The sequence below is a fragment of the Typopeltis vanoorti genome, chromosome 19 (assembly GCF_054136105.1).
Source record: "Typopeltis vanoorti isolate ZY-2024b chromosome 19, IOZ_Tvanoo_1.0, whole genome shotgun sequence".
NCBI lineage: Eukaryota > Metazoa > Arthropoda > Arachnida > Uropygi > Thelyphonidae > Typopeltis > Typopeltis vanoorti.
In genome coordinates this window covers 80,265,237-80,279,834 of record NC_143567.1, presented here as the reverse complement: position 1 = coordinate 80,279,834, position 14,598 = coordinate 80,265,237, and the positions used below count along the sequence as shown (strand labels likewise).

The 14,598-nt window shown below is 34.7% G+C and overlaps 1 protein-coding gene across 1 annotated transcript in view; it reads left to right on the top strand.

Annotated features, from left to right (window-relative positions):
• The window catches only part of LOC150096284 (heterogeneous nuclear ribonucleoprotein F-like), a 127,279-nt gene that overhangs the window by 27,502 nt on the left and 85,179 nt on the right, over positions 1–14,598 (top strand). Inside the window, exons 3-4 of the mRNA XM_090408939.1 lie at positions 9,255–9,410; positions 11,273–11,416. Coding sequence (XP_090265065.1) covers positions 9,255–9,410; positions 11,273–11,416 — 300 coding nt within the window. The remainder of the gene's footprint in view (positions 1–9,254; positions 9,411–11,272; positions 11,417–14,598) is intronic.

Sequence of the window (14,598 nt, the reverse complement as noted above, 5' to 3'; positions counted from 1 at the left end):
TAGTTTATGATGATGAGATTCTTTTTAATTTCTTGATGTTTGCAATTACTAAGCTATGATCCAAATCCGTATCTGCTCCTTAAAAAGTTCAACACTGCTGTACTGATGTTATCCATCTTCTTTTAATCGTAATCATATCGATCATGTTCTTGGTTTTCCCATTATCTGATTGGCACGTTCATTTCCTACACTCCTGCTACAATCTTGTGTTACAGATCATCTCGTGGTCCACCCCAAAATCCTAATTTTTTCAACTTGTTCGTTTTTTTCCCTTCAAAACCATATTTTTCGATGATGCTTTCCCAACAATCATTTTCTATTCCAACTTTGGCATTCCAGTCTCCTTCAGTGATTAGTATATCGTTTTTTTTGGTATTGTTTCTATTGTCTATCAGATCTTTTTAAAATAAATCAATATCCTCATCTGTGGGCTGTCAGATGTGGGTGCAGATATTTGGACTATTGATATGTTAAATGGTTTTGCTTGAAATCGTGCTGCCATGATTTGTTCATTGACTGGTTTGTAGCCTCACAGTGCATCTCTAGCTTTTTTAAGAAGGAAATAAACTCCTGCTTTGTGCTTGGGCATCATGTCCTGACCACATGACTTCGTATCCATTTATCTCTCCTGGTGATTCTTAATGTAAAATTATCATCATCACACCTCCATGGAGTAAAGACTCGTCACAGGAGGTCTCGCTGTCACTCGCACAGTTCATTATACCTTGACTTAAATGCATTCACTATCTCTACACTCACCACACTTTCTCACAATGCATTCCAATCACCCACCACTCTATGCAAAAATCTACTCATCCCCTTGCTCAGTTTCCAGAGATGGCCTCTTGTTCATACCATCTCCAGTCTGAACTATCTCATCCACCAGTCTGTAATTTGAATTCCCTCAATCTGTTCTCATATTCCACATTCCAGAGACTTAAAACTAACTTAGTCAATTGTCTATGTACACTCCAAAACTCATTATCCTTTGAAAACTAGGCAACTAAATCTGTGCCCAGTAATCCATATGCAGCCTGATCAAAGCCTTGTACAATGGAATCATAACATCCTTACTTCTACATGCCAGTGTTCTCTTTATCATTACCATAATCCACTGAGTTTTAGCAAAATGGCCCTGAAATTTCAGGTTCCTATCCACTATGACTCTCAGATGGTGGATAGAAATCTCTGCTTCCAAAATTTTAAAACCTTACACTTTGCTATACTGTACTGGCATTCCTACACATTTTCTCATTCAGCCAATCTATTTAAGTCAACATTAATTTTGCTCCTCACAGCTCTCCCCAACTTAGAAACATATATAAACAACTATACATCACCAGCCCTTCCCAATGTTATTTACGTTCTAAAATAAACGACCTCAAAACAGACTCCCAGGGGGCACAGTGCTACCGACTTTCCTCTTGTCGAATATTGTTCCACAATACACAACCTGGTACCTATCAGACAACCCATCCATTGCATTAATCCCCCATCTGTTCTAATTTAATTATCAGCTTGTCATGTGACAAGCTATCAAAGGCCTTTGCAAAATATAAATATACTACTGTGTATGCATCCCTCTTGTCCAATGCATTTGTCATCTAATTATAAGTAAGCAGACTGCTAAATCACAAACTTCCTTTAGCAAATTCATGCTGTCCATCAAAGAGAATTCTGCTGTAAGACCAAATCCTATGGTCTTACTGACATTAAATTCCTCATACACCTGCTCATTATCAGTGGTTTCCCCCCCCCCCTCACTACCCTCAAGTTCTGCATTATGTTACATTCACAAGGATGGAATACTTGAATGAATTACTCATTTAGCACTTCTACTATACAATCTTCAGTGATTATCATTCTACCATTATCACTGACTAACAACATCCTCCCATATACGTTGATCCTTCTACTGGCTGCATATCAAAAAAACTCCCTAGGATTTCTTTTAGCCTCATTTGCAAATTGTTGTTCATAGTTCACTTTTGCTGTATGCTTTTATCCTTACCAACAAGTCACCTTCTTTGTATTCCTCACGTAACTGATTATTGGCACTCAACTTGTGCTGCCTTCACAATGACTTTTTTTTTCCAAATTGCATGCTTCACCTCTTCAGTCATCAATTTTACACCTACTTTATTTAATTTCCTGACCTTTATAATCCACTCAGTCATTCCTCTACCAAATAGTTCCTGATGACTGAAGGGTGAAGCATGCAATTTGGAAAAAAATTGCTTTCACAAGATCACTTTCAACAATTGGAGAAAGATTTGACACTTCATTTACAATAATATCCTCTGATGAGATAATCAAATCTTAGATCCTCACTCCTCATGTACCCTCTGTTACATATTGCCTATAATTGTTCCTCAACTCCAGAAATGCATTCTCTTTGGTTTCCAGATGCTGTTTCTTCATTCCAGTCTATATTGCCATAATTGAAATCATCCTCACTCCTCATGTACCCTTTGTTACATATTGCCTATAATTGTCCCTCAACTCCAGAAATGCATTCTCTTTGGTTCCAGATGCTGTTTCTTCATTCCAGTCTATATTGCCATAATTGAAATCACCCATAACGATCACCCTTTTCTTATTAGCCATACCAATTTGCCTATACATTTCCTTGTCACTACATTACGAAGTCGATAGTAACACCTTAATAAACCTTTCATCCTATCCATCTCTCTACTCCACATCGTACTGTTTCAAACCCACTGTCACTACTTCTCCTTGCTTCTCCACCTTAGAAGGGGACAACTTCTGTCAAAAACATCAACCACAACTCCCATCCCTTTCTGGCCAATCTGTCTTCATGAAAAACTACATATCCCTTCATTTCTATTAAAACAATTTTTGGGTGAATGAACTCTATCAGTGTTCTACAATTTCATTCCCCTTGTTTTTAATACTTCTAATATTTGTAAACACACACTAGCTCAATTTCTGTTTCTATAAAGTCCCACTAACTCCAGTTCTCAGATGATTCCTCCATGCACCCCCTCCCACACACACACACAACCATTCTTCTCTATTATCACTGATATTACACCTTTCCCCAGACCTGATTGTTGCCTCCACATCCTTGACTACCTTAATCCTTTCTTGCATGGCGATATATCCATTCCTGAAACCATCTACACTTCTCATGTAGTGTCTCTCTGTCCACTCTGACCTGTCCAATTTCCCTGTCCATCTTATGTTCCTTCTCTCTTATTCTCTTCACTCATGCCACTATACTCTCCACTCAAACTTTCATATCCCTATTCTCCTGCTCTTTCCACATTTAAATGTAGTCCATCTTTTTTACATGGCTCCATCTGTCCATCAAATTCAACCCAATCTTTTACTGTCCTCAATAGTGTCCTGATATCATCCTTGCATTCTCCTTTTTTAAAAAACAAATCATGTTTTTAATAAATAAAAATGTTTTAATAAATGCTTAGTTGTATTAACATCTCCGCTCAGTTTGAAAAATCTACAGAAAAATGATCGTAACTTCTATAAGGCTGCACAAAGCACATTATTAGGTTTTGCATCTTTAATCATGTTAATTTATGTGCTTTGCAAAATGTCAACCTATGTCATCCAACAGCTGTCCTTCATAGGATATTTCACTATTTCAGTAAACTTCCTGAAATGTAGTTATAGCAACAGATGTTTAACTTTTCATCTGCAGCAAATTCTGGTGAGACTTTAGATGGCCTTTGAGACTACACACTTGTTGCCAGATACAGATGCATAGCTATCAGAGCAATCATTAATTACATGTAAAAAAAAAAAAAAAAAAAAAAAAACCTTAAACTAAATAGATTAAATAATCCAGAAATCCTGCTCTAGACCAAACAAACTTTAGGACCACTGCAAGCCTCCAATAAGCAGGATGTTGGTTGTTATATGATTTTAGGTTATAAAAATCATCTACCACCTAAAACCATATAACAACTGTGGAATTGGAACCAACACTCGTTTCATTAAATTTTGATTATACACTATCCACTATGATAAACAGTTTTAGGTTGAGCTGTTTCAGAAATATAACTGAAGCAACTAATGCTATGAGTTAAATGTATTACACCTTAATTGCTAACGTCGTTCCGAATGGTTTGCATATTTAGTGGAATAAAAAACTGAGACCATTAAACTTCAATTCAGATAAAGTCCTTGTAAAGCTTCTTTGCGTTTCAAAAGTCAATGGAGGCAGCTTCTGCAACCTGCACTTCCACCTCTCTCATCCAGGTTGCACCACTATTACAGAACTTGAAGACAAGGCTGATATCCTGGCATCACTCTTCTTCCAACTCCTGCATAGATTAAGGCAAATCTCTTCCTATCATGTGAATGATTGAGTGATGTATGCTTCTTGTGGTTTTTCGAAGAAGAAAAAAAGACATAAAAATACTAAATAGTTTGGACACTAAAAATCTTGTCTAGATAACATCTCTCTCTAGTTGTACTCAGATGTGTTTGAGAGCTAATACCTGTGTTCTATTATCTCTTCAATCTTCTATGCTCAGCTGGCACTTATCCCAACACATGAAAGCAAGCATATATCCAACCTATTCCAAAAAAAGGAAGATAAGTCCATCATCCAACAAAAGCCTAATCACTATAATCTCAATCCTCTCCAAAATGGAGACTTATCAAGTCAACTTCTCCACTACTTAGAGGCCGTGATTCATCAGCAACCACCAGTATGAATTCCAACAATCTAAATCTATAACTGATCTTTTATGCTACACCATCTAGTATTGCACATGTGCCCTCAAAAGGTTCAGAGAGCCCTAGACTTCTCTAGGGCTTTAGATTGTCTGTCATTGTTGGATTTCATTTTATTGTGAGCAGTGGTGAAGAGATGATGAATGGAGGTAATGTTCCAGTTTGAATGGGCTTGTCGTAAATGTGAAACCATTCTCAAATAAGGATGTCCAGAAAGGGTGATATGTCTTCCTACTTCCAAAGTGAATATTATTTTCTGGTAGAATGAATTCAGGGAGATTAGAAATCTGTTTAAATCAGTAATGTCCTGTTTCCAGATGATGAAAATGTCATCCACATATCTCCACTAGATGGCAGGTTTCAGGTTGGAGTTAGAACAAGAAACCTTTAATAAAAGTGATCTGTGCTTGGGAAAACAAGGAAATTCCAATGATCAGGCAGAAAGTTGTTTGTAAAGATGATCATTTCATTTAGTACTTTAAAGGCAATGTGTTGTCTTTGTGACATCAGGTTAGAAGAGTGTCTTTGATAAGACCTAAAGCTTCACCTGCGACTTGTGCAGTGAGATGACCAGACTGGCAAGGATATCTGGTGACATGATTGAATTCTAAGCTATTTTTAGCAAGTTCGAGAGCTGTTATTAGAAAAGGTAAGTGGGAGAACTTATTTCTTCCACTATAGGTCTTAAGAAAATACCATTTTCAGAACACAATACAGTCAATGAGGGTGGCATGTTTTGTAAGCGCTAATTCGTTTCATCATGATTTTCCCATGAGGGATTCAGGTAAATAGAGGGATCTGAAAGAAGGCAAGAAATCTGACTTTTCAGCTATGTTTGTGAAGACTGTAATTGCCTTGGTCTGCCTTGAGAATATCTTTGTTCTTTCTTAAATTTGAAAGCATCTTCCTTCCTGAGTTGAAGTTGCTCTTTGGAAGAAGAGAAAATTTGGGACCTTGAATCTAATATCATTTGCAGTATTCTTTGGCAGAAATCAAAGGGCCTTTTCTAACACTGCATAGAAACTCAGCTTTAGGAATGTGCTTAGGAGTGACAGCAAAACTTAGAACATTATTTTTATGGCTATTTAGTCTATTTTTGTGTAGGAGTACCCTTTTTTTATAATGTCATTGGCTTTTTTATTCAATTTTTAGGGCATTACTGATGGCATGATTGAAAGTACAGATGTATGAAGAATATGTAGGAATAATAATTCGGACATACCTTTGTAGGATGTTGCTGGTTGTCTCCTTATTCAGCGGCATCTGGCGTATGGTAATATACATCTATCTGCTGTTAAAGTATGACTGAAAGGAAGGGGGGTTTGGAGATGTGGGAGAATTATCAGTGAGGCAATCTGGGTTTTTTTAAGGGTGGACAGAGAATACTTTGGAAGGGAGGTGAAAGATAAATTTTTGAAGAAGGATATGATGAGATAAGATCAGGGGTGGGAGTAATGTGGTGCTTGCCGTTTCGACAGTGCATCATCTTCGGAGCTTGTGGGTGAAGTGGAGTCTATATCACGCCAACTTGGTGTTTTTTGTCTTTGGTGTATCTGTGTTGTATTCTATTGGTTGGAGCTAATTTTTATGTTTTGAAGCATCCAACTCCTGGAGATTATGTAGGGGTGATGGACGTTTATTGAGTTTTTGTCACATTTTATGGTTATCATTTCTGATATTCTAAGCATTTTTCTGCACGACTATTATTATAGCTTTGTCGATTTTTTTTTTTTTTTTTTAATGTTTATTATTCACATCACGTATACAAATTATACATATTATACTATTCAACTTGTATAATTATGACAATATTTCACAATACAATTCAATGAACAGTACAATGTTACAAAATAAAATTCAAGTATTACTATCATATTCTGTTGGTACTAACACTTATTATGGTTAATAAAAAGTTTTCTCATATATGCAAGTAGAATATAATATATTTCGAATGGTTTCAAATTTATGATAAGTAATTGGTTTAGAGTAATGTAAGTTAGTTAATCCAAATATGTGTAACCAAGGGCCGTAACCATACTGGTTACGATTTGTGAGGTATGTTCTGTTCAAGGGCATGGATTGCCATTTCTGTTTTTTCTGTATTTTGTATTTTTTTCATATCATATTAGAGGAGTAATGTGGAAATCTTTCCAGAAATAATACCTATAAAGTTAGAACATTTTTTAATTTCTGTTTTTGTTAGACAATAGATGGGTCAAAGTATTGATAATTATTTATTCAGGTAGGGAGATTTCTGGTTTGAGCTTTATATTGTAAAGACAAGAAACTTTTAAATATCCAGTTAAATCCAAATTTTTAATCAAATAAGAATAGCCACAGATCTCCAAAATTTCCACATCCTCTCCATAAACATGTTGGTTGATAAAATAACTTGCTATTGTCATAGTATGATAGGCATCAGAACTGGCTTTGTATTTGTTTCCTTAACAATACTGGATTTAACAGTTTTAGCAGATTTTGTCATAACTTACAGCTGGAAAGAGAAGTCTTAAACTCTGATATTAAAGAATTTAGTTTCATATCCCATTAGGTTTAATAGGAAGAAAAAAGCATAAAGAAATAATTCAACCCAAATATTTCATCTGTCATATAATTTTCTGGGATATGATATAAAAAGTGTAATAACACAATAAATGGTACTTGAACTAAATTCCTCCTAAGAGGTAGCTATCCATTGTTCCTTTATTATAGGTCTGAGAATTAATTATTATTGCATTGGCATCTCCATTGAGTCTTAAGACTCGTTGTGGGAGACCCAAACTATCGACATAGTATCTATTGTTGCTCTCCTTAAAAATATTAACAGACAAAGTATTTGTAACTGCCTCTGGGAATCACTTTTGTTCACACGACTCTCCAAGAAAAAAAATCTTGTTCTCACACCTTTGCTAACCACACTTTTACCCAACTTCTAGGGAATGACCTCTTGTTCTGTCTTAGTCCCCTTCTGTATTTGGCCAAGAGCTGAAACATTTCCCCTATATCAATCCTATAAAACACTTTAAATAACTTAATGCTTTTATCATTTAATCACATCCTTTCATACAGTTGAGTATAGTGATGCATAATAGGATGGATCGATATCCAGCTTTAAAAATATTTTTTCTACAAAACGTGTAACATTCAATGACAGAATTTGACTGATAACAGCAATAAATTGATGATTTTGTTTAAATTAATGGTATACTACAGTAAAAGGAATTTAATTATAACTGAAATTTAATACGTAGCCATGCTTCTTATTAAATAATCAGTGTAACTAGTGTAACACTTGAATATTTAAATTTAATTATTTTGTGTGTAGTTCAGTGGAAGTAGTGTTTACACGCCTCAGCACTAAACTGCCTGAAGAAAGAGTCACGAGTTTCATTCTAGTCACTGAGTAGAACTATTTCTAGCCTTTTTTTCAACTCGTTGCCAAGTTAGTCTCTGGCACGGGCAAGGGGTTTTTTCCCTCCTGGAAACTTGAGTTTTTCATCCTGTAAACGCGAGAAAATTGACTGTAGAACCCACACTCTTTTCAAACATTCAAAATAGTTTTAGGGTTAGGTGCCATGAGATGGTAGCACTTGATTAGCTGTCTTTTCACTGTGTGCCACTTAATTAGTGATATACAAAACTAATCCAATCAGAGATAGTTGGCATTGAGCCAACTATCTCTGATTGGCTACCAGAGGAGATTGAACTGCCCATTCAGACTCCAAAAGTTAGATAGGGCTAAAACAGCCTTGCTTACTCCCTATATGGGAACAAAAGGCATTAGCTGGTTTGTGTGTGCTCGTGTGTCACTTAATTTATGGAGAATCCAGAAGTTCCTTTATATATTAAAAAAGATAATTTGGTTGCTTATATACCTGGGGGTAAAAAATAACCAACCAACTTTACTGTTGGGGATGGAGGAGTACCTTAAGGAGATAGGCATAGTTCGATCAGATGTGAGAATCCTCAGCACTTCTGCACATGGCAGAAGGCAAATCTATTCTGATAATAGGGTGATCAGTGTGTTTCATGGGATGAGCGTTTATTATTTAATGTTGGAAAATTAGCTTTTATGAACATTCTAGTTTTTAAAGTAGTGACTTTTGCCTGTATAACAGTCACAAATTTAAGTATAAAGCATGTGATTTTGCATGTTGTGACATTTGTATATTGCTTTATTCCTTTCTATTCTTCAACATGAATTGACTTGTTGGCACTGTGCCAGCTGAGTTTTTCTCAACTGTGGGCAAATTATATGGTCTTTAATTCCATGTTGCATATATGACCAATATGGTCATTTTATCTTAATTTACCTTTGCTGAGGTAGATATGAGCCTACCTTTGATTTTGGCCTGTTAACTTATAATAGTAAAAAATAATTCTGCACTGCAGTTTGTCAGTATATGAGTTTATTATACAAAGAACACAAAAGATAACAAAGATTTCATTTTGGCATAAGTACTTGGTATCAATAATAGTAAATGGTGAGAAATTAGTTTTGTATTGCCATACTAAGTACATTTCATTTACAGGTTGTAATATTAAAGGTGGAATAGATGGGATTCACATGACTTTATCCAGAGAAGGAAGGCCAAGTGGAGAAGCATATATTGAAATGGATACAGATGAGGATATGGAAGCAGGTTTAGAAAAGAACCATGATCATATGGGTCATCGTTATATTGAAGGTAATGTCTAAGTTAAACCTTTGAAGAGTTTTTGAGATTTTGTATTTTAGTATAGTTCCAACGTTGAGCTTTAGTTTCGGAATAAATTTAGCATTTCATCCTGAATTTTATTTCTTCCCCAAATATTCCCCTTGCTTATGGTTTAGTTTCTGACATGCACGCACACACAACAAAAAATAGGCTACATAATAATACTTCTAAAAATAACACACAGAACTAAATCTGACAGATGAATTTTTTCTCTAGTTCCCTTGTGACTTAAAAAATAAAATCTTCGAGATTTTTCATGTGTAGAGCAGAGATGGCCAACATTTTACGTTCCATGCACCACTCTAAGCACTTCCTTCAGTTTTCCTTCTATTTCAGTCTGATATGCTTTATAGTGTCTATTCAGATTGTCTTTTATTATGTGAGAAAGTTTTTTTTTTTTTTTTTTTTTTCCCACAAACAATACACCACAGTTTTCCTGAAAGATTTGCTATAAATAACTCATTTACCCACTGTTCATTGAATTTCCATTTACTGTAACCTTCTGTTTTTTTCTTTTGCACTGTGATGAATGACTGAATGTAAAAACAAGGTTTACCTTTCAAAAAAAAAAAGTGCAAAACTGCAAATATTCACAAAGGACGAATAAAGCACAACTACGTAATGCATGGTAAACTGACTGGCAAAAGCCTGCAACTCACTGCTGCTGCTAACGCTTGGCGCCTCAGGATCAAACAATTGAATGTGCATGAAGCAATAAAATCGCTAAAAATAATTATTAAGATTTAGCTTTTTTCCTACAACTCGGTTATTTTTAATACTTTGTTGCATAAATAGGCTTACTTTTTTATTAGGTTCTGGTTGGGTTCCAATGTGCCATAAAAATCTCGATGAGAGAAAGGTGTAGAAAATTTTTTACTTTGAGTTTATTATACAAAGAACACAAAAGATAACAAAAAATTTTATACTTGGTTTTTAATCCTTTTTCCAAGGAAGCAAAACAATGTTTTGCGCATGAAATATATTCACACCTGAGCTACTTGTCTTAGTATGTATCCCATAATGTAAAACAAACCCCCTTTCAGACGTGTATAATGCAATGATAATGGGAAGTGGTCACTACCCAGACCGATTTCCACCTTTATTGAGGTCTCCTCAGTGGTAGCCAGGCCTGGGAGAGATACCAAGGTTGAAGTAATGCAGAAGTCATATATATCTCACATCTTTCTCTCATCCAGAGATTTTTATTAATAAGGTCAAGCACCTTTTGTCTACTTGTATATGATATATATATGACTTCTGCATTACTTCAACCTTGGTATCTCTCCCGGATCTGGCTCCCACTGATGAGACCTCAATGGTCGAAACCCCCTTTCCATTATGCATTATTGGATACATACTAAGGCAAGTGACATGAAGTCATTAGCCTCTGTATACAAGTAGCTCAAACATGAATTTCTCAGTATCTTTAACATATAATAAACAAACACAAGGCAAAAAAACTTTCTACACACTCACAATGTAATGTTATTACATGTTGATGAACAACATGCAATAACACCACGTTATTACTTGTTTATTGATAAGTAATTACACATATTATTACTGTCTTCAGCTATTTTAAAGAAAACTGGAAAGAGATGTGCAAAGATTATTATTATTATTATTATTTTTTTTTTTCAATGTACATTTGTAACTATAACAGTTTTCTCTCCTAGCAAGCATACTGCCAAGCTAGATCCTTATAGCAAATATATGCTATCATAATCTATTCTGTTGCTCTCTTAGTTTTAGTTGGTTATCTTTAAATTTTCTTGATTAGTAGTAATAAATTCCTTGCTTAGCATTCAAATGTGTATTTTTGTTTTCTGTAGTCTTTAAATCAGACAAGAGTGAAATGGAATGGGTTGTTAAACGAAGTGGGTTGCACAGTGAGGATGCACTTAATGACTGCTGTGTACGTTTAAGAGGTCTTCCATTTGGATGCTCAAAAGAAGAAATTGCCCAATTCTTTTCTGGTAAAATTCTTTTATTTATATATTACAACTAATATGTCTACTTTACAGCTTTTGTAGTGTGCTGTGCATACATATTCTGAAGTTACAGTATTTAAAATTCTATTTCAAGTCTAAACTAAAATATTCTTATGATAGTTAATACATTTTTTGAAAATTTCGATATATGTAATCCTATGCAATTTGCCTTGAAACATGATTCTTTGTATCTTATTTGTAAGCTGCTTTCTAGAGATGAACAAATGCAATATATTTCAGGTTAGCTTGTTGAAGCTATGATGTAAATTTATTTCAGTTCCAGCAGCTTGAAGTTGCTAATTGAAATTTATTCGGGAATGGGTACATATGGTACAAGCATTAAAATTTCACAGAAGTGCTAAGTCTCACGGATGTGTAGATGCATGCATGAAGCAAAGGTAGTCATCTGTTGCATTTTGGCTTTAGAGTGTAATGCTATAAAATTACATTTCTTTAAAAACAATAAAAAAAAAGTAATTTGATAAAAGGATACATGCAATTAAGAAGAAAACTTTTGCAGTACATACACCATTGAAATTTATATTACTTCAGAATCTTTTGTTCTCTTTTTTGCATCTTACTTGCATTTGATATTATCAAGTAAAATTTTGTCCAGGCTGGTGTAATTGAATTTGCTCAGTTACTTTCTATTGTTGAATATTTCATTTCTTTACAGTAGTATTGTTAATCCATGTCATATTTCAGGATGGTCTTAAATAAGTTTATTCACCCATTATTCATCATCATCAAATTCCTGACATGGTACCCTCAAGGGGTGTACAGGATATGATAGTACTACATGAAAAATTTACGTCAGATTTGTTCCAGTAGCAGACTTTTTGCTGTTCACCCTGGTTCCCTGGCGAAAACAATGGGGGACTTGTTTAACTAGGCATCGCCCCAACCGCTATGAAATTTTGTCATGTTATACCATCATTTTCTATATTGGTTTAAGCCAATAAGAATACAATTTGGTTGGCTAAATTCCAAATTGAATTGCCAGCCCATCTTCTTTCATTCAGTATCCAGGTAGATACCCAACAGGGTGCACCACGAGAAGGTGAGGATTGGACGTTAGGTCAGAAGCCCTGGCCGGTTCTCTGCATTTAAAGGCTATGTGGAGGTCTCCTCTCAGTTATACAGCTTTGACCCTTGAGCACCCCTTCATAAGAGACATTGGTTATTCAGGATACTATTGTGTAAAATTGGATACCTTTCTATTAGTAATATACTAGGATATTTATTAATGATATTGGGAAGGATTTGATAGCAACATACAGCTGTTTGCTGATGATGCAAAGATAGATAGGATAATCAGGAATGCTACTGATATGCATTACTAACAGAATGATTTGAATAGGCTGGAATTGTGGGCATGGGAAAATGGATGTCAGTAAATGCAAAGTTATGCACTTCGGTGTGATTAGATATCCAAGGTTGTATTATATAGGTGGTATTATGCTAGAAGAAATCATCAGTATTAGTAGATAGCAGGTTGAAGTTCAGGGGCCATGTATCAAATAGCAGTGCTGAAACGAACTTTCACATGTAAAGATAAAGATGTCGTTTTGCCTTTTTACAAGGCCTTGCTTGATAAGACCTCACTTGGACTATTGTGTGTAGATCTGGTCTCCTGGTTTCTGTTCTGATACAGTGGAAAGAGAGGATTGTGAAGAATGTGAAACAAGTTGAGTAGTACTTTGCTCTTTTTGTACAGTAGTCAGGTGTTGTCGAAGTGGGACAGTTCAACACAGTGTTGTAAATAAACGGTGAAAAAAAGTTGTATTGCCTTCATTGACTCTTCGTGCTTATAGGAAAAACAAGACCTTCATAGTAGTATGGCAGTATTAATTTATAAACCTGAAGAAATAATGGTATTTTTAAAAGCAGCAACATGGTATTTATCCATGACTTATTTCTGACTATTCATCTAGTTTCATTGTTCCTGTTATCTAGTAATTGAATTGAACTTCATGATTGAATTAATGTAACACCTAAATTTTAAGGCTTCATTATTCATCAGCAATGCTTAGTTTACCATATTCTTCATGCTGAAGTTTATGGTTGATAAATCTTGTTTTGATTTTATTTTATTCATGGGAGTATGCATAATCTCTGCAGCTACTTTGAATTTTCAAATGTAGCCTTGGTATGAAACATAGGCATTCTTGTCCCATCAAAATAACACTGCTTCCCTCTCCTTTCCTCCATTTACAGTAATGTAATTGAGCATACAGTTTTTTATAGTATATTAAATTTAGCTGGCTTTACAATTTAATTATAAGTTTTACAATTTATAATTAAAGAATAAAAAAAGTTTTTAAAACAGTGTAAAATAACTGAGTAGGTTATCAGAGTAGGTATTGCATGTAAACTTTACCGATGTTTAGTAAGAACTCATACACGGAGGATAGTCTTTTTAGTTTAAAGAACTGCATTTATTTCAGCCAATAGATATCAAAAGCTCATTCTTTTAATTCAACAGACTGACACATTAAATTAAACTGTTTCTTACCTCAATGTTTTATTTTGGGTTTTTTTGCTGGCCTCATTTGCTGTCAGTCTGGACTTGTACAGACATCCAGAATGCAGTGCAACTTGTAGCAACGGCTGTAATCATTTTATTGTAGTGGCGATAAGAATAAAATATACATTTTTTAAAATTTGATTGAAGACAGAACATTTTTTGTTTTGGAGCAGAAGGTTTTCTTCTATACAATTTGTCATGATGATACAGTGTATAATAGCAGTCAGGCCTCTGCTTAACACCAGGTTTCTGTTCTAACAGTTCCCTCATAAGTCAAGTATTGTAAGTTTGGAAATCACTACATGAACCATAAGGATAAGTTTACAATTAATATACCTGATATACTAAAATGCATAGGTCAGTTTGTTGTTATATTTTTAACTAATTTTACCCTTTGTTTTAGTGAAATAATACAATTTACTAATTATGATTACTGTGGATAGTACTGTAATAAATTGTGAGGGTACAGTTCTTCTCTGCACTTTCTAGTTGGGTAATTCAGCTGGAAAACATGGAGCAAGATTAAACTGATGTTTTATTAATTGAACGATTCACTGGAAATGGCAGGGGTGGCTAGGACACAACAAATTATTAAAATTCAGGAATTGCAGCAAAATATTCTGGTAATCATCTGGTAACT